Source organism: Pleurodeles waltl, chromosome 11 (assembly GCF_031143425.1).
Source record: "Pleurodeles waltl isolate 20211129_DDA chromosome 11, aPleWal1.hap1.20221129, whole genome shotgun sequence".
In the NCBI taxonomy this organism is placed as follows: domain Eukaryota; kingdom Metazoa; phylum Chordata; class Amphibia; order Caudata; family Salamandridae; genus Pleurodeles; species Pleurodeles waltl.
Genome location: NC_090450.1, coordinates 362,740,384 through 362,765,186, shown reverse-complemented (window position 1 = coordinate 362,765,186; position 24,803 = coordinate 362,740,384). Strand labels below are relative to the sequence as shown.

General features: G+C 46.9%; 1 protein-coding gene across 3 annotated transcripts in view; it reads right to left on the bottom strand.

Annotated features, from left to right (window-relative positions):
- The window catches only part of KIF1A (kinesin family member 1A), a 3,950,406-nt gene that overhangs the window by 2,038,351 nt on the left and 1,887,252 nt on the right, over window positions 1–24,803 (bottom strand). For all 3 annotated transcript variants that reach the window (XM_069213666.1, XM_069213667.1, XM_069213668.1), the window contains exon 33: window positions 6,984–7,039. In XM_069213666.1, coding sequence (XP_069069767.1) covers window positions 6,984–7,039 — 56 coding nt within the window. The remainder of the gene's footprint in view (window positions 1–6,983; window positions 7,040–24,803) is intronic.

The following is a 24,803-nucleotide window of genomic DNA, read 5'->3' as shown; positions in this document are numbered from 1 at the left end:
CTCTTACCTTTATTACTAGCCTGTCCTCCTTCCTAGGTAGCCAAACCTCCCTTTCTGGCTATTTAGGGTCTCTGCTTTGGGGAATTCTTCAGATACCGAATTCAAGAGCTCACCAGAGTTCCTCTGCATCTCCCTCTTCACCTTCTGCCAAAGGATCGACCGCTGATTGCTCAGGACGCCTGCAAAACCGCAACAAAGTAGCAAAGATGACTACTGCAACCTTGTATCGCTTCATCCTGCCGGCTTTCTTGCCTGTTTCCTGGTGGTGCATGCTCTGGGGGTAGCCTGCCTCCTTCTTGCACCAGGAGCTCTGAAGAAATCTCCTGTGGGTCGACTGAATCTTCCCCCTGCAACCGCAGGCAACAAAAGACTGCATCACCGGTCCTCTGGGTCCCCTCTCAGCATGACGAGCATGGTCCCTGGAACTCAGCAACTCTGTCCAAGTGACTACCACAGTCCAGTGACTCTTCAATCTAAGTTTGGTGGAGGTAAGTCCTTGCCTCCCCACGCTAGACTGCATTGCTGGGTACTGCATGATTTGCAGCTGCTCCGGCTCCTGTGCACTCTTCCAGGATTTCCTTCATGCACAGCCAAGCCTGGGTCCCCGACACTCTAACCTGCAGTGCACAACCTTCTGAGTTGTCCTCCGGCATCGTGGGACTCCCTTTTCTGACTTCGGGTGGACTCCAGTTCACTCCTCTTCTAAGTGCCTGATCTGGTACTCCTGCGAGTGCTGCCTGCTTCTGTGAGGGCTCCCTGACTTGCTGGGTGCCCCCTCTGTCTTCTCATCCAAGTGGCGACATCCTGGTCTTTCCTGGGCCACAACAGCATCCAAAAACCCTAACCGCAAACCTTGCAGCTAGCAAGGCTTGTTTGCAGTCTTTCTGCATGGGAACACCTCTGCAAGCTTCTTCTCGACGTGGGACATCCATCCTCCAAAGGGGAAGTTCTTAGTCCTCTTCGTTCTTGCAAAACACCAAGCTTCTTCCATCCGGTGGCAGCTTCCTTGCACCCTCAGCTGGCATTTCCTGGGCTCCTGCCCACTCTCCACACTGTCGTGACTCTTGGACTTGGTCCCCTTGTCTTACAGGTACTCAGGTCCGGAAATCCACTGTTGTTGCATTGCTGGTGTTGATTTTCCTTGCAGAATCTCCTATCACGACTTCTGTGCTCTCTGGGGGTTGCAGGTGCACTTTACACCTACCTTACAGGGTCTTGGGGTGGGCTATTTTTCTAACCCTCACTGTTTTCTTACAGCCCCAGCGACCCTCCTCAAGCTCACATAGGTTTGGGGTCCATTCGTGGTTCGCATTCCACTTTTGGAGTATATGGTTTGTGTTGCACCTATACTTATGTGCTCCTATTGCAATCTATTGTAACTTTACAATGCTGGCATTCCTTCCTTTTGCTATTACTGCATATTTTTGGTATTGTGTACATATATCTAGTGTATATTTGGCATCCTCATACTGAGGGTACTCTCTGAGATACTTTTGGCATATTGTCATAAAAATAAAGTACCTTTATTTTTAGTATATCTGTGTATTGTGTTTTCTTATGATATTGTGCATATGACACCAGTGGTGTGGTAGGAGCTTTGTATGTCTCCTAGTTGAGCCTATGCTGCTCTGCTATAGCTAACTCCTATCAGCCTAAGCTGCTAGAAACACCTCTTCTACACTAATAAGGGATAACTGGACCTGGCACAAGGTGTAAGTACCTCTGGTACCCACTACAAGCCAGGCCAGCCTCCTACACTGGGGACCTAATCTGTCAATATTATCTAATTTTCTGAGCCGTCGCAGACCCCCTGAGGAGGCTTCGCGGACCCCCAGGGGTCCTCGGACCACAGGTTGGGAACCACTTCTTTAGACGAACTGCTAGTATCAAAACAGTATTGGTTTTCTAATGTTTAATGTGTGATTTATGAGTTTAAATTTCTGTGCAAATGAGAATAATGTACTTTGCTGTTATACCTAATGTGAAGCATTAACAAAGTTTTAGAATTTATAATGACATGTTTTACTCATTCTGATGGTATATTGGTAATGCCGAATGTACAAGTCGCATGTTATGTGCGTTTTATTAACAAATATTTTGAATGCATTTTATATTCATTGTGTTAGCATTATTTAGGCCTACAGAGCTCATGTGTTGCAGTCATGTAAAAATGATGAATCATTATTTTTCGTAATGTGAATCTTTCTTTCAGATTCTCTCTCATGAGAAGCAAAGTCCCATTTGCAAAAGCCTATTGTTCAATTGTAAAAGAACTGTCTCCAATTGTTCTTGAGATACCTTTTGTATTAAACTGTTTAGATTCATAAGGAACAGAGATGATCATATCATATACCCTGGGAAGAAACTGGATTGTTGCAAACAAATACAAAATGTTTCAAACTAATTGGAGTCACACAAAAGAGGAGATGATGTCAGACTCAACATGGGAAATTAACGGACTGTTGCAACCTGACATTTTATTGACTTTTTGATTGGATGATGCTCCTTTTGCATGATGTAAGGCTACTGAATTAACAAATCAGAGTAAATTGTGTGTCTTAATATGGATGGACTTCAAATGTTTGAGAGAGGCTTGACCCCAGATTCTCTCTCTGCACCTTCCCTGATGACATGCCTTTCTGGACTTTGCTGCTGGTCTAGATGCTTTGCTAATGAAGAATCCTTGAATGCTGTCCCTTGTAGAGGTATATATCTCTCTGCTGATTACCCCTGTACATGTCTCTTTTTCTAGAATTATATCTATCATACTGACACTCACTTTTTATTTTTCTAAGTGGTATTCTGAAGTCCAAGATGTATTTATCTCAATGATTTTTGTCCACGTGTTTGTCACCACACATGCATTTCCTAATTTAGTTAGCTGTAGGGGAACCTATGACCAGCCCAAATTTGCATACTCTGCTCCTTTGAAATAGACAAATGTTGATACAATCTGACCTGAGGTATGTTTCTGTGTCTCAGATAATTGCATTGATATGATTGATTCTTTTTGAATGTCTAGTAGTGTTAATGCTAACTGGTTTGAACTAGTTTTGCCGCTTTGGACAACCTATAGTGATTATATACTTTTACAGTTTGATTTTGTGCATTGACTTCATGACTCTAACTTTGTCGTTGTAAAATAAAGCTTTGAACTTTATTCCTGATTGGAGTTTTCCTGCTGTGGCCACATAGGTCATGGTGTCTAAATTGTTTGAGTGGTGTTAATGTAAATGTGTTTATGGTTCACCACACTCTTTCTGGTTCTAAAGGTCTGTCGACCTCGGTGAAGTGTTTGATTCCTGTGAAGGATGAAAAATGTGCTTACATCTTACTCTCATTACTTTCCTCCTTGCTGCTCTCTACCCCACCCTCTGACTACTTTCTTAGCCAACACAAAGCAACTATTGACTGTAGGAGGCTGGACTGGCTTGTAGTGAGTCCCAAGGGGTACTTGCACCTTGCACCAGGCCCAGTTATCCCTTATTAGTGTATAGGGTGTCTAGCAGCTTAGGCTGATAGATAATGGTAGCTTAGCAGAGCAGATTAGGCTGAACTAGGAGACGTGTGAAGCTACTACAGTACCACTTAGTGTCATATGCACAATATCATAAGAAAACACAATACACAGTTATACTAAAAATAAAGGTACTTTATTTTTATGACAATATGCCAAAGTATCTTAGAGTGTACCCTCAGTGAGAGGATAGGAAATATACACAAGATATATATACACAATAGCAAAAATATGCAGTATAGTCTTAGAAAACAGTGCAAACAATGTATAGTTACAATAGGATGCAATGGGGAAACATAGGGATAGGGGCAACACAAACCATATACTCCAAAAGTGGAATGCGAACCACGAATAGACCCCAAACCTATGTGACCTTGTAGAGGGTCGCTGGGACTATTAGAAAATAGTGAGAGTTAGAAAAATAACCCTCCCCAAGACCCTGAAAAGAGAGTGCAAAGTGCACTAAAGTTCCCCTAAGGACAAAGAAGTCGTGTTAGAGGAATAATGCAGGAAAGACACAAACCAACAATGCAACAACTGTGGATTTCCAATCTAGGGTACCTGTGGAACAAGGGGACCAAGTCCAAAAGTCACAAGCAAGTCGGAGATGGGCAAATGCCCAGGAAATGCCAGCTGCGGGTGCAAAGAAGCTTCTACTGGACAGAAGAAGCTGAGGTTTCTGCAGGAACGAAAAGGGCTAGAGACTTCCCCTTTTGTGGACGGATCTCTCTCGCCGTGGAGAGTCGTGCAGAAATGTTTTCCCGCCGAAAGAATGGCAACAAGCCTTGCTAGCTGCAAATCGTGCGGTTAGCGTTTTTGGACGCTGCTGTGGCCCTGGAGGGACCAGGAGGTCGCAAATTGGACCAGGAGAGAGAGGGGACGTCGAGCAAGACAAGGAGCCCTCTCAGCAGCAGGTAGCACCCGGAGAAGTGCCAGAAACAGGCACTACGAGGATGCGTGAAACGGTGCTCACCCGAAGTCGCACAAAGGAGTCCCACGTCGCCGGAGACCAACTTAGAAAGTCGTGCAATGCAGGTTAGAGTGCCGTGGACCCAGGCTTGGCTGTGCACAAAGGATTTCCGCCGGAAGTGCACAGGGGCCGGAGTAGCTGCAAAAGTCGCGGTTCCCAGCAATGCAGCCCAGCGAGGTGAGGCAAGGACTTACCTCCACCAAACTTGGACTGAAGAGTCACTGGACTGTGGGGGTCACTTGGACAGAGTCGCTGGATTCGAGGGACCTCGCTCGTCGTGCTGAGAGGAGACCCAAGGGACCGGTAATGCAGCTTTTTGGTGCCTGCGGTTGCAGGGGGAAGATTCTGTCGACCCACGGGAGATTTCTTCGGAGCTTCTGGTGCAGAGAGGAGGCAGGCTACCCCCACAGCATGCACAAGCAGGAAAACAGTCGAGAAGACGGCAGGATCAGCGTTACAGAGTTGCAGTAGTCGTCTTTGCTACTATGTTGCAGGTTTGCAGGCTTCCAGCGCGGTCAGCAGTCGATTCCTTGGCAGAAGGTGAAGAGAGAGATGCAGAGGAACTCGGATGAGCTCTTGCATTCGTTATCTAAAGTTCCCCAGAGACAGAGACCCTAAATAGCCAGAAAAGAGGGTTTGGCTACCTAGGAGAGAGGATAGGCTACTAACACCTGAAGGAGCCTATCAGAAGGAGTCTCTGACGTCACCTGGTGGCACTGGCCACTCAGAGCAGTCCAGTGTGCCAGCAGCACCTCTGTTTCCAAGATGGCAGAGGTCTGGAGCACACTGGAGGAGCTCTGGACACCTCCCAGGGGAGGTGCAGGTCAGGGGAGTGGTCACTCCCCTTTCCTTTGTCCAATTTTGCGCCAGAGCAGGGCTAAGGGGTCCCCTGAACCGGTGTAGACTGGCTTATGCAGAATTGGGCACATCTGTGCCCAAGAAAGCATTTCCAGAGGCTGGGGGAGGCTACTCCTCCCCTGCCTTCACACCATTTTCCAAAGGGAGAGGGTGTCACACCCTCTCTCAGAGGAAGTCCTTTGTTCTGCCATCCTGGGACAAGCCTGGCTTGACCCCAGGGGGGCAGAAACCTGTCTGAGGGGTTGGCAGCAGCAGCAGCTGCAGTGAAACCCCAGAAAAGGCAGTTTGGCAGTACCAGGGTCTGTGCTACAGACCACTGGGGTCATGGAATTGTCCCAATAATGCCAGGATGGCATAGAGGGGGCAATTCCATGATCTTAGACATGTTACATGGCCATATTCGGAGTTACCATTGTGAAGCTACATATAGGTAGTGACCTATATGTAGTGCACGCGTGTAATGGTGTCCCCGCACTCACAAAGTTCAGGGAATTGGCTCTGAACAATGTGGGGGCACCTTGGCTAGTGCCAGGGTGCCCTCACACTAAGTAACTTTGCACCTAACCTTTACCAGGTAAAGGTTAGACATATAGGTGACTTATAAGTTACTTAAGTGCAGTGTAAAATGGCTGTGAAATAACGTGGACGTTATTTCACTCAGGCTGCAGTGGCAGGCCTGTGTAAGAATTGTCAGAGCTCCCTATGGGTGGCAAAAGAAATGCTGCAGCCCATAGGGATCTCCTGGAACCCCAATACCCTGGGTACCTCAGTACCATATACTAGGGAATTATAAGGGTGTTCCAGTAAGCCAATGTAAATTGGTAAAATTGGTCACTAGCCTGTTAGTGACAATTTTAAAGAAATGAGAGAGCATAACCACTGAGGTTCTGGTTAGCAGAGCCTCAGTGAGACAGTTAGGCACCACACAGGGAACACATACATATAGGCCACAAACTTATGAGCACTGGGGTCCTGACTAGCAGGGTCCCAGTGACACATAACAAACATACTGAAAACATAGGGTTTTCACTATGAGCACTGAGCCCTGGCAAGCAGGATACCAGTGAGACAGTGAAAACACCCTGACATACACTCACAAACAGGCCCTTAGTGGGGGTAACAAGGCTAGAAAGAGGCTACTTTCTCACATTGACCCTTTCGCGCTCTCCCCTAACCTCCCCCACCTTTCTCTTCCACTTCCTCCCCCAAGACCCTCACTGCCTGATATGCGCTGGACACTATTAGCCACTATAGGCTTTTCCAGTGGTTATAAAATCGCACTGCAATCTCTGGCAATTGTTGCAGTCGACCATCTTGACATACTATTTTCTATAGTTCTAAAAATGGCCACCATGCTTTGTCTAGATGCAAAGAGGCGGCCATCTTTGAAGAATAGAAAATAACATTGCTATCTTGGAACAGTATTTTTCTGTATTGCCCACAAAGGCCACCATGTTGTATTTACATGCCCACCATGTAGTGGCTTTGCCTATGATTGTGCCACATTGGTAAAACAAACAGTGGAAGCAAACAAGAATTGGCAAAGCTAGACTTTTGCCATTGTCATTGCTTGTTGTAATTATACCTTCAAGACGAGGCACACTGTTTAAACTAGAAGACAGAAAGGAAATTTCATACCTGGTTTGGAAAGTGGCATGACTCGAGGGAAATGGCGTCGTGGAGGTCTTAGAGGGCTGAAAAGTAAATATGAATAAAAAAATTCAGTTTATTGGGTGACAGAATGTCACACATCAGTTTTCCTGAAGCATATTGCTAATACTCTTTTCTTCAAAAATAAACTTGCACGTTGACATTGGTTGATGTTGCAATGTTCCTGGGTGAGAGCAGTTTCCTTCTAAGGTGTGCTTGGACCCACTTGTGTGGTGCTTATAGTATAAGGGCTACAGCTGAGATGGAGTCATAGTCTTGATATGTGGAGCAGTTTATGAGTGAGAAGAAAATGATTTGCTACATGGTGAAGCCGCCTTGATGCAGCAAGAGGGTCCTTTTGTAAAATGTAATCTTTCCAAGTTAGAAATTGATTGGTGGGACTGTCTCTAGAAACAGGCAGATGTTTCATTTGGGCCCATGATTCTCAAGAACAGGTGTTTATGTTCTATTGTGCATGTGTCTGAATAAATGTGTTGATGTGCGGGCTGAGCACTTGTGCTTCTATTTGTTCATGTTCACTCCATGGGCGGAAGAGCAAATTATTTACCTTCTGTGATGTTCTTTCTGGTGCCCACTATCTAACTGCAGATTCCTCACCTTAAAATATTCCTCTAGGATTCAGAGCAATTCTCCTGTGCACACTCAGGGGTGCTAGCAGCTCTGCACTGCTTCCATACCACTCCAGAAGGGACTGAGCAGAGCCCTTTAAAAACGCTACACATGCGCACATTTGTCAGTGTCTTATCTTCTCCCTTACTGCTCCCTCAGTCACAAAGTGTAAACAATTGTTGGTTACAGTACTAACATGGGACCTTTTTAGAAGTCAAAAAGAGGCTACGCTAGAGAAAATGGAGGCTGGAGGATGGTGAGGAATCTGTGGTTATATAGAGTATCCACTGGAAAGGGCATTACCAAACATAAGAATCTTGTTCTTCTGATGGATACTTCTAACTGCAGGTTCCTCCCCTTAGAATAGATACAAAAGTAGTACCTCTCCAAGGTGGAGGGTCTATGCCGTGGATTCAGACCAAAAAGTCTTGTAGAACCCACCTGGCAAAGTCTCTAAGTCTCCTTCCAACCAAATCTGGTTGTCAAGGCAGTAGTGCTTCGTGAACAGTATGCACATGCTGCAGCCTGACAGATATTAAGGACATGGACTACTCGCACCAATGCAGTGGTAGCAGCCTTATCCTTGGTGGAATGGGAACTCAGATCTTTGGGGGCTGTGTCTTGATCGGTCCCGTAGCAGATATCAACTTCAACAGAGTTCTTTTTGTACAGCGTTTCCATAGTTTGCCCCAAAACAATCCACAAAAATCTGATCGCAGACTCAATGGTCTATGTTATGATCAGTTTGAAAGTTTAAAGCACTTTTAGGGTCCAGCCAGTAAAGTCTCTCCTCCTCTTTCAAGGGGTGAAAAGAAGGTTGGTAGAGTGATGGTCTGCCGAACTTGGAATGGGGTCAAGACTTTAGGTGTGAAGGGTGCCTAAGTCCTCAGCATCAAACTGTCCAGGAACATGGTGGTGTGTGTAAGATGCACTGAAAACACCTCTAGTTCACTCATGTGACAAGTTGATGTAATTGCAAGGCTCAAGATAGTCTTCAAGATCAGGAGAGTCAGCAAACAGCTATCCATTAGCTCAAAGGGATACACATGACTATTGTGAAGACCAAATTAAGCTCGCACATTAGCATCACAAACAGCGTGGGAAGAAGCGTGTGGCAAACCTTTGATGAACCTCATCCCAACAGGTGATTCGCTATGGATGGTTGATCCAGCAAACATAGAAGGGCTGAATGTCTTGACTAATGCCATTTATAAAACCCACTGCAAGGCTTGCTGAAGTATAGACAAAACAAATAACATGACATCAGACAGCTTCGCCTGTAAAGGGTCTGTATTTCAGACACAGCACCAGGTCACAAATTTGTCCCTGTACCTGGCATAAATGAATTTTGTGAAAGGGCATCTGGTGGCAAAGATGATGTCCACCACTTCAGGGGCAAATCAAATGTAGACCAAATGCTATCAATTGTTGCACTCATTTTCTACCCATGGAGCTGTAAATTGCATTGATTCAAGTTTAGGATCCTGCCCTGTTGCTGAAACAGGAAGTTCTCCCAAAGTTGCAGCAGGATTGGAGGATATGATCCTCATGCTCAGGAGTTTTGGGTACCACAATTTAATGGCCCAATCCAGAGCCACCAAAATGACATGGTCCCAGTCGCACCTGACCTTCTTCAGAACAGCAGAGGAGTATTTGGAAGGTGCACAGGATTACCATGCTCTATTCCAGCCAGAATGTGTCTCCTAATAAGTGCATTTGTGTAAACTCAAACTGTTGACACATTAAATTGATGGTGGTCAAACGATCTAGTCAATTTTTCTCCCACTCGTGGTGAATGCTCTGTGCAAAAATCAGGATTTAGCTGACAGCCCGGCCGTTCAGGGACCCAGCGAAGACTCTCTGGCCCTTTAACCGTCTCCAGAGGCCATTTAACCATCTCCAGATGTTGCAGGATCACATGGGGATGAAGTTGTCCATGAGAACCTGGATCAGTCTCCCCTTGATGTATGGCAGGATGGTTTTCAGAGCCTGCAAACCGAGCAAATTAATGTGGAGAGGGTCTTTTATTGGGAGACTTGATCCTTTCACCTCCACCTTCCTCTGGTGGCCCACAAACCCAGCAGTGATGTGTCCATCCCCACTGTCAGGTCTGGGTGGATAAAAGAGACGGGCCGGTCCCTGGAAAAATTGTGATCTATCAGCCACAACTGCAGATCCCGAGCTGTCTCCTTCAAGACCTGGATGGTGTCAGAAAAATGGTCTCAACATTGGGTCCACTGGGGTTTCAGGTTCTATTGCAAGGCTTGCATGTGCCACCTGTTGTGGTTCACAAGAAGGAGGGAAGAAGCTAAGCGGCCAAAAAGCCACAGAGCCACCCTGACCTGAATACAAGAACCACCATGAAACTTTGGGAACGCAACCCAAATGCTCCGGACTCATTCCTGTGGAGGTAAAACCTTGAAATCCACCATATTGAGGATTGCCCCAATCCCCTAATGGAAGCCTCTTAGAGGAAATCTGGTGGAATCTCAGCTCATTTAAGGTGAAACCCAGCAATGCAAAAAAATCAGCAGCTGCCAAAAGGTTGCCAACAACCGATTGATGTGAGACTGCTGTCAGCAGCCAGTCATCCAGGTATAAGAATACAGTGATTCTCAACCTTTGAAGACAGGCAGAAACCACTGTCATCATGTTTGTGAACATCAAAGGGATTCCCATGAGCATGGTAAACTGGAAATGCTACTGGCCAAACTTGAACCACAGGCAATGCCTGCCGGACTGTAAGATGGGTATAAGGAAATATACATCCCACAAGTGCATGGACACCATCCAGTCACACAGGTCCAAAGCAAAGAGGATCTGGGCCATCATGAGCATCTTGAATCTGCTCTTCTGTAGCAAAGCATTGAGAAGTTGGCAGTCCAGGATAGGAAAAAGGTAATAGGGAGAGTAGCAAATCACCTTTCCTGAGTCTGACACCGTCTCTTTTGTACTCTTGATGAGAAACAGGTGCAACTCCTGTAGTAGGATGGACAGATCGTCATCTGAAATCATCTCTAGCGTGGGAAGGAAAGAAGGGTAAGGTATAATCCATCTATCAGATTTGATGGATCGCCACACTGGAAGAAAATGCTAAATACTGCCTCTCACTTGGTGGGCGTGAGCTGCAGAGGGCAAACCAAAGCTGTTTGTTGGCAGATGTAGCAGGAAGGAGGAACTGAAAGACTGGTGCCACTGCTTTCCTGCATGTAGGCTGCCAATTCCACATCCCCGAAATGACTGGTTTGACTCCTACATTATTGGTTGCAAGAACTATCATTGCCTACTTGCCAGCCCTCTGTTGTAGCCTCTAAATTTCCAAAACTAATGTGGGAATTGTTTTGCAGGGATCAACAGCCCCAAGGAACGAGATGTAGCACAACTATCCCTATAGCATTTCAAAGTGGAGTCTGCCTTCTGAACAAAGAGACAGGACCCATCAAAGGGCATATTCATCAGTAAACCCTGCACACCATTAAGAAACCAAGTGGACCTCATCCAGGCATGTTGATGTAGGACACCAGTACCAACTGCCTTGCCATGGCAATCCAAGTTATGCAAGTGCATGCAAAACATATTTGGCTGTGTCTTGCCCATCATTGTAGGAAAGTTGCCTCTTTCTAGCTTGGTTACCCTCACGTTTGGCCAGTTTGTCAGTGTGTTTGACTGTGTCCACTGGGATCCTGCTAATCAGGACCCCAGTAATTATGCTCTCTCCCTTGAATTTTGATTGTTGCATACTGGTAACCCAGTATTTTACCCATAATTGGCATACTGGTGCCTCCTTATAAGTCCCTGATATATGGTACTTAGGTACCCAGGGAATTGGAGTTCCAGGGGATCCCTATGGGCTGCAGCATATCTGTTGCCACCCTTAGGGAGCCCATGCAACAGGACTGCCATTGCAGCCTGTGTGAAAAGGTGCATGCACCCTTTCACTGCCATTTACACTGCACCAGGTCACTCCTAAGTCTCCCCTATAGCAGGTCCTCCAGCCTTGAGGGCAAGGTGCAGAGTACCTGTGTGTGAGGGCACCCCTGAACTAGCAGAGGTGCCCCCATGACCTCCAGGACCATTTTCCCGGACTTTGTGAGTGTGTTGACTCCATTTTACGCGTGTACTGGATATAGCTCACTATCTATGTCCAGCTACATAATGGTAACTTTGGTGTCAAACATGCTGGAATCATACCCCAAGGCTTTTGCAAGCATTGTATGATTCCATGCACTCTGAGGGATTCTTAGAGGACCCCCAGTATTGCCATTCCAGCCTTCTGAGGTTTTTCAGGCAGCCTCAGATGCTGCCACCTCTCAGACAGGTGTCTGCTCTCCTGTTGCTTGAGCAGCTCAAGTCCAGGAAGGCAGAACAAAGGATTTCCTTTGGGAGAGGGGTGTTACACCCTCTCCCTTTGGAAATAGGTGTTACAGGCTTGGAAGGGGTAGCCACCCCATGCCACTGGAAATGCTTTGAATGGCACATTTGGTGCCTTCCTTGCATAATCCACTCCACACCGGTTCAGGGACCCCCAGTCCCTGCTCTGGTGCGAAACTGGTCAAAGGAAAGGGGAGTGACCACTTCCCTGTCCATCACCACTCTAGGGGTGGTGGTCAGAGCTCCTCCAGAGGGTCCCCGGGTTTTGTCATCTTGGATTCCAAGTTGGCAGGGAACTCTGGGAGCATTTGAGTGGCCAGTGCCAGCAGGCGACGTCAGAGCACTCCCCTGATAGATGCTTACCTATTTAGCTGACCAATCCTCTTTTCAGGGCTATTTAGGGTCTCTTTCTTGGGTGGTTCTTCAGTTTCGGATTGCAAGACTCCAGCAGGAATCCTCTGTATCGTTTACTTCACCTTCTCACTGAAGAAACTGCATATTGAACCTCCAGGAACTCTACAAACTGCAACAAAGAAGCAAAGACAACTTCTGCAACATTGTATCTTTAGCTCCTGCCAGCAACTGCAACTGTTTCCCAGTTGTGCATCCTCAGAGGACAGCCTGTCTTCAACCTGCACCAGAAGAATGAAGAAATCTCCCTTGGAGTGAAGGAGTCACTCCCCTGCTTCAGCAGGCACCTCTCTGCATCGATGACCGGTGGCGTGGGTCCTCTCTCCTGACGAGTTGCATGGATACTGCATCACAGGTGGTAGACTGAAGTGGTCCCGATGGTCCTGACGTCCTACTGTCCATCTTTGGCGGAGGTAAGAGCTTGCCTCCCCACGTAAGACAGTACCCCCATGCACCACATGTTTTGCAGTTGCCAAGGCTTGTTGGCATCCTTCCACGAAGTTCTTCGTACACTGCGCAGCTCCGGCCCCAGCACTCTATCCTGCAATGCACAGCTTCTTGAGTGGTTCTTTGGCGGAGTGGGATCCTTTGTTGTAGTGCTGCATGGGCCTCCTTTTGCACCTTCTTTGTCCCTGTGCTGTGGGACTCCTGTACATGCTGCCTGGTCTTTTAAGGGCTCTCTGAGTTGTTGAGAGCCCCCTCTCTCTCTCCCTCCTGGGAAGAGGCCACCAGGTCCCTACTGATCCTGGGCAGCGCCATTTTCTGCCAACTGCGAGCTTTGCATGTGCCAAGGTTTGATGGCAGAATGCAGCGACGCAAACCAGACTGCAATCATCCATCCGGCGTGGGACATCTTCTGCACCAACCAGGAACCCGCATCCATCTTCTTTGGTGCAGTATTGACTGTTCTTCACCGGTGGTTCCTCTTTTGCACCTTTATCTGGGTTTGTAGGGACTCCTGTTCCCCTTAGACTCTTTTGTGCTTCTTGGACTTGGTCCCCTTCTTCCACTGGTCTTCGGGTCCAGGAATACACTGTTGGTGCCTTGCAGTCTCTTTTGGTTCTTGCATAATCTTCTTTCTCGTGTTCTTGTGTGTTCTAGGAAACATACTGTGATTTACTCCTGCTTTCCTGGGCTTTGGGGTGGGTTCTACTACTTACCTATGGTGGTTTCTAATACTCCCAGCACCCCTCTATACACTTCACTTGCCTAGGTAACTGACATCCGCATTCCACTTTCTTAGTATATGGTTTGTGTTCCCCCTAGGCCCATTATTGTGATTTTCACTCTTTGCTCTGTGTTCTGTTTTTACACCTGATTTTGCATACTAGTGTATATCATTTGTGTATTACTTACCTCCTAAGGGAGTATAGTCTCTATGGTATATTTGGCATTTGTGTCACCAAAATAAAGTACCTTTATTTTTGTAACACTGAGTATTTTCTTTCATGTTTGTGAGTACTCTGTGACTACAGTGGTATTTCATGAGCTTTGCATGTCTCCTAGATAAGCCTTGGATGCTCAGGTACAGTCACCCCCAGACACACTACACTTGCCTAGGTGGGAAACCAACTTTCGTATTCACTATTTTAGGATATGGATTGTGTTCCCCTTAGGCCCTTTGCAACCTACTGTGATTTTCACTATTTGCACTGTGTACTTACCTGTTTTTGGTTACTAGTGTATATATTGTGTAATTTACTTACCTCCTAAGGGAGTATAGTCTCCAAAGTATTTTTGGCATTGTGGTACTAAAAAAAAGTACCTTTATTTATGTAACACCAAGTATTGTCTTTCATGTGTGTGAGTACTGTGTGGCTATAGTGGTATTGCAAGAGCTTCGCAGGTCTCCTACTTCAGCCTTGGCTGCTCTGCCTACAGCTTCCTCTAGACAGCCTGGCTTCTAGAAACTGCCTACATTTCACTGATAAGGGATAACTGGATCTGGTATAAGGTGTAAGTACCATAGGTACCCACCCCAAACCAGGCCAGCCTCCTACAATCATGTATTCTCTGGGACAAAGAGGCCCTTGGATCTTCTGGGACTGCCAGCAAGATCTGGCTGTCCATGTTCCAAAGGGCATGGGTATAACATCCCGATATGCACACTCCATTGACAGAATACAATGTCACACTGATTATGAAAACAATATTTGCCGAAGGTGTTAATCCTCTTATATTCCCTATCTGGAGGAATGGTGGGGAATGAATTAGGATTCACTTTACAAGTAGAGATCTGTGCAGTCAAGCTCTCTGGGCTGGGATATGTGATGAGAATATCTGGATCATCAGCCACTGATCTATACCTTCGGGCCACCTGGTTGTTGCCTTTCGGGAAAGAACATTGTTTCAACCAAGTTGCCATCATAGTATCTGTGAGGGCATGATTAAATGGAATTAAGGGCTCAGATGTTGCTGGCCTAGGCTGCAGAATTTCTGTCAATACATCTGTTTAGTCTGAAAGGAGGACTGGTGTAACTCTAGAACCTCAGCTGCCCTCCGAACCACCTTGCGATTAGGCACTCTCCCCCGTTGGAGGCTGATGTGGCAAGCCAAGCTCTGTCTCAGAAGAGGTGCCAAGCCCTCTGGCAGTTTGTAAGTCAATGTATAAAGCTTCATCACTGTACTAAGGGAGAAGCAAGCCATCACCATCAACAATATCCTAAAGTGAACCCTGTTCTGGCACAGGTTCAGAACCTAAAAGATAATGGCGGCTTTGACACGTAGATGCACTGAATTATTCTGTATGGCAATCAGTAGCTATTTTTCATAGTTTTGTAGCATGACATGTGATATCACTCCAGCAAGGGCTAGAAGACATGCCAGAGGGAGCCAGAAGCACAATGAAATTTGCAGCATGGTCCCTTTGCACGCCTCAGTCTGCTGCAGATTTGAAAATGGTCCAGGACATTCTGGCACATCGGGTTCAGCTAAAGAACTGGGATTAGTCATGAGATGCAACTTGCATTATGACACCCTCACACCTTCGTCTTGTAGTCAGTAGCGAGATGGGGTTGAGTCCTGTTTTGCTTTTTTTATGCTTGTATTTGGACTTGGATGTTGACTTACCGGTAGACTTAGAACAAGACATGGAATGGTCAGGGAACAGCCAAGTGATCAAGAATGAGTCCGGGCCTGTAACTTGGTATAGGCACGGGGCCTACGTGAAAGTCACACCTTCCTTTTGTGCCTCTGTCTTGAATCTACTTTGGGTGCATAGGTCACCTGACTTAGAGTGGCACTCCAATCCCAAGCATCAAAGACACACCTTGTGTGCATCCATGACCAACATCTGGTTCCAGCAGTCATAGCACATCTCGAATCCTGTCGTTTTGGGTCAGTACTTAGTTTTGAAACACCCTGTGAAAAGTTTAGAAGTTGTCTGGAAACCAACAAATTGAGGAACAGAGCTTTAGATGCACATTGAAATGCATGGAAAGAAACAGATATCACAGCGTAGGGTTACGTTTATATGTGGCTCTGCTCTGTCATTTCTAGAACAGTATGGAGCCAGCAGGGACTCACACAGCACTTAGCAGTGCATTGGAACATTGCTATGAAAAGTCTCCAGATCCAGTCAGGCACCTGGGAAAAATTCAAAGGTGTGAAACCTGAAGTTAGAAGTAGCTATCAGAATTGTTCCTAAAGTTTTATGCTGTGTAATGTTATAAAATTTATATAGTGCATAATAACTCAGGATGGTATCCTGGCACTGAACAGGTGTGAGTCTAGCCTAGTAGGACTACTGAAAAAGCTAGGTCTTCAGCTTCTTTTGGGATTCTAGAAGTGAAGAGGAAGTTCTTATTTGTAGTGGCAGTTTTTTCAAAACTTTAGAAGTGAGTTAGGAGAAAGACAGACCACATGATCTGGTTCTCCATACGAGTAGGATGAAAGCAAGTAGGAGTTTGGACAAGTGGAGGTATCTGGAGGATTTGCAAAAGCAAAAGCAATTGTGGGGTATGTTGGGCCGATGTAGTGCATGGAAACTGTGGGGAAGGAGTTTGAATTGAGTTAATTTTTATATGAGGAGCCAGTGAAGCTCTTTCTGGTGTGGTTTCATGTGAGTAAAGCGTAGGAGTTTGAGAGTGATTCTGACAGCAGAGTTCTGATTGGTCTGCAGCCTTTGGGTGAGTTTTTTTTTTATCCCATCATAGATTGTATTCCTGTAGTCCAGCTTGATTGTGACAAGGGCATGTGTAACTGTTTCCCGGGTGCTGATTGGGAGCAATTTCAAAATTATCCTCAGTAGCTTCAGGATAATAAAACATGAAGTGGTGATGCCATTGACTTGGGTGGTCATGTCGAGTTTGCTGTCAGTGACGATCCCAAGGTTTTCGGCATGGGCCGTGGGGGTGGGAGTGGAAGTGGGTGTTGGTCCTAGCTCTGTTTGGTACCATGTGGAATTCCACGGTGAAGTGCTCTGCCCGAAGAACAAGTTATATACCTTTGGTAATGCCTTATCTGATAGAGAGTCTATCTAGCTGCAGATTCCATAACTTGGAATATCCCTTTGGTGTCAGACTGGATCCGGAAATTACTGAGTGGTGCCCCTGGCCGCTGATAGGTGGCATTGAACAGCTCCATGTCGGAGTTGTCCGTGCCAGGTGTGACATGAGTGGTGCCTATATAGGCTCCACCCCTTCGTGCTGATATCAGTGTCTTCTATGAATATTTCTAAGCCAGGAGCACAGAGCCACGTCAGAAGCCTGATTGATATGAGTGAGGATTCTAAGGGTCTACAAGGGCATTTTTTAATAAGCAGATAGATATTAGATTTAAAATAAAAAAAAACAGCAACAAGAAAAAGGAAAAAGCAAAGACCACAACAATGGTGCTCCAAGCTATCAGTCACTGTCCCCTACTATCCCCTCTACCTGAAGATTAAATTACATGATTAACCACAGAATCCAGTGTTGAAAATAATCCATAATATTCCCACCTTTTTCCCCAAATTTTGGGAAACTTTGCATGGCAGCCCCTGGCGATAAAGATTGGTTCCTCCAGTTTAGTGCACCAGTCCATTCCCAAATGCCATTGTTTCAGTGGCTGCAGGGAGGATTGCCTCCAAGTACCAGCAATGTCTCTTTTGGTTACCAGCTTCACCAGTCTAATTAATGTTCTGTGCCCACGAGGCCCTTCCATCCCATAAAGCACCCCCACCAGTGCTACTTTAGGCATCGATTGTATGGGAGTTCCCAGAACCGCTGATAGAGTAGCGCCAAATTGGAACCAGTAAGGGACAATCGTGTGGCATAGCTACACCATAAGAGAAATCATCCTTGCGTAAAGCTGGGATCAGTGAAGATCTGACCCCGCCGCAGTCTCTGGGGAGTTATTTAGGTGTGGTGGAGATAGTGCACTTAGATTAATCGTTGTTGGGTGGAAATTAATAGCTCTCTGGGAGCCATATGGGCCTCCTGCCAATCAACCTCATCCAGTTCCCCAATCCAACCCTCCCACTTCTTACAGAGTGAGTCCAATGAGGCAGGCGCATTACCAATTGGAGCCAGGTATTCCTGGAAATGCCACCATTACCCAACTTCCCAAACAACAATTGGGCTTCAAGAGGATTAAAGTCTGGGAGATCTTGCAGACTCTCACTGTAAAATTCAATGGATGGGTGTACTTGCAAGTACTGATGGAACTGAGTATTTGAAAGGGAGAACTGTAACTGAAGTTTAGCGAAAGAGCACATGGTGGACTCATTCAAAACATCAGCCAATGTGGAAATACCAATCAGATCCAAACGATGAAACCCCTCAAGGTGTGTCAGTTGTGCCAGCTAGTGACATTGCAACAAGGAGATCTGCCTCGTGAGACTCTTATTCCAGCCCGTAAATTGAAGGGCCCCCTCCATATCAAGAAGACCACACTGGTGATCTCCGAAAGTGAGAGAGGTAGCGGACATCCATATATGTAGGGCAGTAACCATTTAGTACCAAGTCACTTAGCTCCAGTTGATATGCTGGGTCAGCCCAGCCACCTGTCAGTCAGTCATTTATAACTAGAAAATGGGAGGCCCAATAAAATAGGTGAATACCTACTGCCAAAATCTCTCCCTTATAGATCGAGTGACGACAGGTGCCCTGAGCTATGCGAGGAGGCTGCCCACGCCACAGGAAAGAGCAAAGCAATGATGCATTTTCCGTAAACCAAAGCCCTGATAAAAGAGGGCCTAGCACCACTTTAGCACCGCCTTAGTGTCATTTTATTTTACACTAAGGTGGCCTTTTATTCGTGCCAGATTAACAAAGTGATGCAATGCATGCATTGTGCCACCTTGTCCCCCTTTGCGCTATATTATGACTGCGCCAGGCATAATGTATGCAAAGGGGGTGTTCCCCTATTACTGGGGCCGGAAAAATGGTGCAAAGAATTCTAATAGACTTCTTTGTGTTGTTTTTTTTGGGCACTTTTAACACCTGCTCAGAGCAGGCATTAAAAGGGGGAACACCATTGTTTACAATGGGCCCCTATGTACTGTTCAGGGATAGCAGCCAAATTTTGGTGCTAACCCTGAACACTACATCAATAGTGTCAAATAAGTTGATGCTATTGCCCTCTACCCTGTGCCATGGTGTGCCATATCTTAGATACTGTACACACATGGTGGTGGTAGGGGGGGTGCTAAGGGGTGCCTCCAAGTGTTTGCAATATATAGCAGAAAATTCTATAAGATGTAGAGAAAACAGGGTAGAATTATCAGTTTTATCAATACAACTCTACCAAGAAGATTTACTAGGAGGTCCTGCCACGTAAGTGAACTGCTCAAGAGAGACATCAAGATAAGGGCTTGGGTGAGGTCTGGCACTGTCGCCACATGTATTCACAGGTATTTGAAACTAAGCCGGCACGGGGAACATCTGCCCTCCAACTGGTTGATGCACTGTCGCCCCTGAGAGGGACAAGGAGGGATTTTGCCCTGTTGGAGATCGGGCCTGAGGCCTCCTCAAAAAGACAGAGGAGCTCAAGGGCCGGGTTTGCAAGATAAAGAAGAACCCCCATCGCTGTATAACCCAATTTTATCCTCAAAGGCATTTGCCCAATGCCAGCTCTTGGGTTGCGCATCGCTTCAGATCATACGCACCAAGGGCTCAATTGCCATGGTGAAGAGCAGTGGGGAGAGGGGACAGCCCTACCGGGTTCCTCATTCAATTGGAAACTTGTTAGAAAGCATCTCATTGATTCGGACATGAGCTGTTGGGCACTAATAAAGAGAGGCCACCATCACACAGAGACGAGGCTCAAAGCCCAAATGGTATCAAAGGCTTTTTCAGAGTCAACAAGGAACAGCACTAAGTCACCTGTCAGTTCTTCTGTGTGAGCAAGGGCACATTGCAGCCGTCAAATGTAATGCCGGGTACTGTGATTTGGCAAAAAGCCACATTGGTAAGGATGTATTATGGATGGAGCCTAATTGCCAAGATTTTGGCATATATATTTTAATATCTACATTGATTAAGGAAATAGGGCGATAGGCTCTGTGGTCCAGCGAGACAGGGATTAGTTTTGGGAAAGACGACAATTGTCACCCGGACCAGGTCTCTAGAAAATTATCCCTTTCCGATGGCTTCTTTGTAGAGCCGAATTAAATGGGGAACCAGAGCATAATGAAGTGGGGAGTAGTACTCAAGGGAAAACCCGTCTGGGCCATGGGTTTTCTCATACTTAAGTTCTCTAATGAAACAAAATTGCAGCATGAATTTCATCTTCAGTGATCAGATCCTCCTGTGTTGGAGCCAAGGAAGGAGTCGGTATATTGTTAAGGAGCAATTGAGTACCCTCTAAAGGAGGCCGCAGACTGCAGGAACAAAGCTACCTGCAGTAGGCTGCAAATGCTGGTACAATATCAGGGGCTGTTGTCACTGTGGTTCCCAAGTCATCCGTAACCTCAGGGAAAAAACATGAGGCAATGTCTCGGATAGCCAGTCGATATAGAAGCGCACCATTTTTGTCGCTGTGTTCATAGATACATTGGGTGGTTGCTGTAGGAAAGTACCATCTTGCCTGGCATGTTACCCCAATTTTTCACTGTATATATGTTGTTTTAGTTGTATGTGTCACTGGGACCCTGGTAACCCAGGGCCCCAGTGCTCATAAGTGTGCCTGAATGTGTTACCTGTGTAGTGACTAACTGTCTCACTGAGGCTCTGCTAATCAGAACCTCAGTGGTTATGCTCTCTCATTTCTTTCCAAATTGTCACTGACAGGCTAGTGACCATTTTTACCAATTTACATTGGCTTACTGGAACACCCTTATAATTCCCTAGTATATGGTACTGAGGTACCCAGGGTATTGGGGTTCCAGGAGATCCCTATGGGCTGCAGCATTTCTTTTGCCACCCATAGGGAGCTCAGACAATTCTTACACAGGCCTGCCACTGCAGCCTGAGTGAAATAACGTCCACGTTATTTCACAGCCATTTTACACTGCACTTAAGTAACTTATAAGTCACCTATATGTCTAACCTTTACCTGGTAAAGGTTAGGTGCAAAGTTACTTAGTGTGAGGGCACCCTGGCACTAGCCAAGGTGCCCCCACATTGTTCAGAACCAATTCACTGAACTTTGTGAGTGCGGGGACACCATTACACGCGTGCACTACATATAGGTCACTACCTATATGTAGCTTCACCATGGTAACTCCGAATATGGCCATGTAACATGTCTATGATCATGGAATTGCCCCCTCTATGCCATCCTGGCATTGTTGGTACAATTCCATGATCCCAGTGGTCTGTAGCACAGACCCTGGTACAGCCAGACTGCCCTTCCTGGGGTTTCACTGCAGCTGCTGCTGCTGCCAACCCCTCAGACAGGCAGCTGCCCTCCTGGGGTCCAGCCAGGCCTGGCCCAGGATGGCAGAACAAAGAACTTCCTCTGAGAGAGGGTGTGACACCCTCTCCCTTTGGAAAATGGTGTGAAGGCAGGGGAGGAGTAGCCTCCCCCAGCCTCTGGAAATGCTTTGTTGGGCACAGATGTGCTCAATTCTGCATAAGCCAGTCTACACCGGTTCAGGGACCCCTTAGCCCCTGCTCTGGCGCGAAACTGGACAAAGGAAAGGGGAGGGACCACTCCCCTGACCTGCACCTCCCCTGGGAGGTGTCCAGAGCTCCTCCAGTGTGCTCCAGACCTCTGCCATCTTGGAAACAGAGGTGCTGCTGGCACACTGGACTGCTCTGAGTGGCCAGTGCCACCAGGTGACGTCAGAGACTCCTTGTGATAGGCTCCTTTAGGTGTTAGTAGCCTTTCCTCTCGCCTAGGTAGCCAAACCCTCTTTTCTGGCTATTTAGGGTCTCTGTCTCTGGGGAAAATGTAGATAACGAATGCATGAGCTCAGCCGAGTTCCTCTGCATCTCCCTCTTCACCTTCTGATAAGGAATCGACTGCTGACCGCGCTGGAAGCCTGCAAACCTGCAACATAGTAGCAAAGACGACTACTGCAACTCTGTAACGCTGATCCTGCCGCCTTCTCGACTGTTTTCCTGCTTGTGCATGCTGTGGGGGTAGTCTGCCTCCTCTCTGCACCAGAAGCTCTGAAGAAATCTCCCGTGGGTCGACGGAATCTTCCCCCTGCAACCGCAGGCACCAAAAAGCTGCATTACCGGTCCCTTGGGTCTCCTCTCAGCACGACGAGCGAGGTCCCTCGAATCCAGCGACGCTGTCCAAGTGACCCCCACAGTCCAGTGACTCTTCAGCCCAAGTTTGGTGGAGGTAAGTCCTTGCCTCACCTCGCTGGGCTGCATTGCTGGGAACCGTGACTTTGCAGCTGCTCCGGCCCCTGTGCACTTCCGGCGGAAATCCTTCGTGCACAGCCAAGCCTGGGTCCACGGCACTCTAACCTGCATTGCACGACTTTCTAAGTTGGTCTCCGGCGACGTGGGACTCCTTTGTGCAACTTCGGCGAGCACCGTTTCACGCATCCTCGTAGTGCCTGTTTCTGGCACTTCTCCGGGTGCTACCTGCTTCAGTGAGGGCTCTTTGTCTTGCTCGACGTCCCCTCTCTCTGCAGGTCCAATTTGCGACCTCCTGGTCCCTCCTGGGCCCCAGCAGCGTCCAAAAACGCCAAACGCACGATTTGCGTGTAGCAAGGCTTGTTGGCGTCTTTCCGGCGGGAAAACACTTCTGCACGACTCTCCAAGGCGAGAGGGATCCGTCCACCAAAGGGGAAGTCTCTAGCCCTTTTCGTTCCTGCAGAAACCTCCGCTTCTTCTGTCCAGTCGAAGCTTCTTTGCACCCGCAGCTGGCATTTCCTGGGCATCTGCCCATCTACGACTTGCTTGTGACTTTTGGACTTGGTCCCCTTGTTCCACAGGTACCCTAGATTGGAAATCCACAGTTGTTGCATTGCTGGTTTGTGTCTTTCCTGCATTATTCCTCTAACACGACTCTTTTGTCCTTAGGGGAACTTTAGTGCACTTTGCACTCACTTTTCAGGGTCTTGGGGAGGGTTATTTTTCTAACTCTCACTATTTTCTAATAGTCCCAGCGACCCTCTACAAGGTCACATAGGTTTGGGGTCCATTCGTGGTTCACATTCCACTTTTGGAGTATATGGTTTTTGTTGCCCCTATCCCTATGTTTCCCCATTGCATCCTATTGTAACTATACATTGTTTGCACTGTTTTCTAAGACTATACTGCATATTTTTGCTCTTGTGTATATATATCTTGTGTATATTTCCTATCCTCTCACTGAGGGTACACTCTAAGATACTTTGGCATATTGTCATAAAAATAAAGTACCTTTATTTTTAGTATAACTGTGTATTGTGTTTTCTTATGATATTGTGCATATGACACTAAGTGGTACTGTAGTAGCTTCACACGTCTCCTAGTTCAGCCTAAGCTGCTCTGCTAAGCTACCATTATCTATCAGCCTAAGCTGCTAGACACCCTATACACTAATAAGGGATAACTGGGCCTGGTGCAAGGTGCAAGTACCCCTTGGTACTCACTACAAGCCAGTCCAGCCTCCTACAGTTGCCCTCCAACAACGGCGTGCTTCACATGAGAGTAGTTGCCATAGCACGGCCCTGTCTTTATCAAGCTGGAGGGTAAGCGCCTCAGTCATAACCGAGCCAACTTAGACATATTGTCAATAAGTGAGTCTCCAGGTCTATGATGTCTTGTTGCCTAGCCCTCTCTTTACGCTTGAGATGACTCCTCGCCCACCCTTGGATCGTTGGCTTACTGGCCACCCAGAGTGTGCCAGGGCTTTGCACAGACCCAGTATTAGTTTCAAAGTAGGAGGTGAGCTCACCAGACAAGTGTTCCATGAGGTCCTCATCTACCTGAAGCCATGCACTGAGGTGCCACATAGGGTGTGTGTAAGAGGCTGGGCTGCCCAGCTGAAGCAGTTAAGAGCAATGGTCAGCAATGCCATGGGAAAGCATCGACCCCCCTTGTGACAGAAATGTCCATTGCCGACAAGAAGACATAATAGATCCAATACATTGACTTAGCAGAGGCAAACATGTGGAAATAGCCCCTCTCACGTCGATTCCAAGCCCTCAAGCTGTCGCAGAGGCCTAAAGACGTCAACCAGCCATTTAAGGAATGGGATTGAGCCTGTTGATCCCGAGAGAAAAGGGTGGACACATTGCGGAGTGAATAGACTACTGCATTAAAGTCGAACCACAAGGATAAATGAGCCGCAGGGCAAATTGGACACGAGCTGAGTCAGGTCATGGAGAGTTTGTATTTGCAAGTGTGGAGGAACATAAACACTAAAAATGGTATGCTACTTTCCCTCCAGCCCTCCCGTCACCCTTATATACTTACCCATGGGATCATGCAGTATGGGTGACCGTAAGGGGAAAACTGTTATGGAGGAGGATTGCCATTCCTCTTGACCCTCTAGTAAAGCCAGCATGGAAGACACACTTGTAACCAAAATCTACCACGGAAGGGGCACTTGATGCCTCTAAGATGGGTCTCTTGTAATAATACTATTCCTGTTCAATGTTGTGTATAAATCTGAGGACCACTGCCCATTTAATAGAGTCCAGGAGACCATTGACATTCCAGGAGAGGAGACTGTGGCTCATCATGTAGCTGACTGGGATATGAACTGTTCATGTATCGGAAGGAGAAAAGGCAGTGTCTCCACAGAGAATGGACAGTGGCCAGAAACAGTGAACTCAAAAGGGAGCAAAAAACATTGAACAACTGCAAAGCAATCAACCAAGACCCACAACAGGCCCCCCAACTCACAGCTCCACCCGGAAGAATTTGTCGGCCAATAACATTCCCAAACAATAATAATCGAGGAAGAGCTCCGTAGGAAAGGGTGAAGGATATAAGCTTTAGTAGGCACCCGGGGTCAAGGATGAGTTAGGGTCAGTTCGGAAAACCTGAGAAGTCATGGTGAGACTGCCGAAGCTGGAAGGTCTCT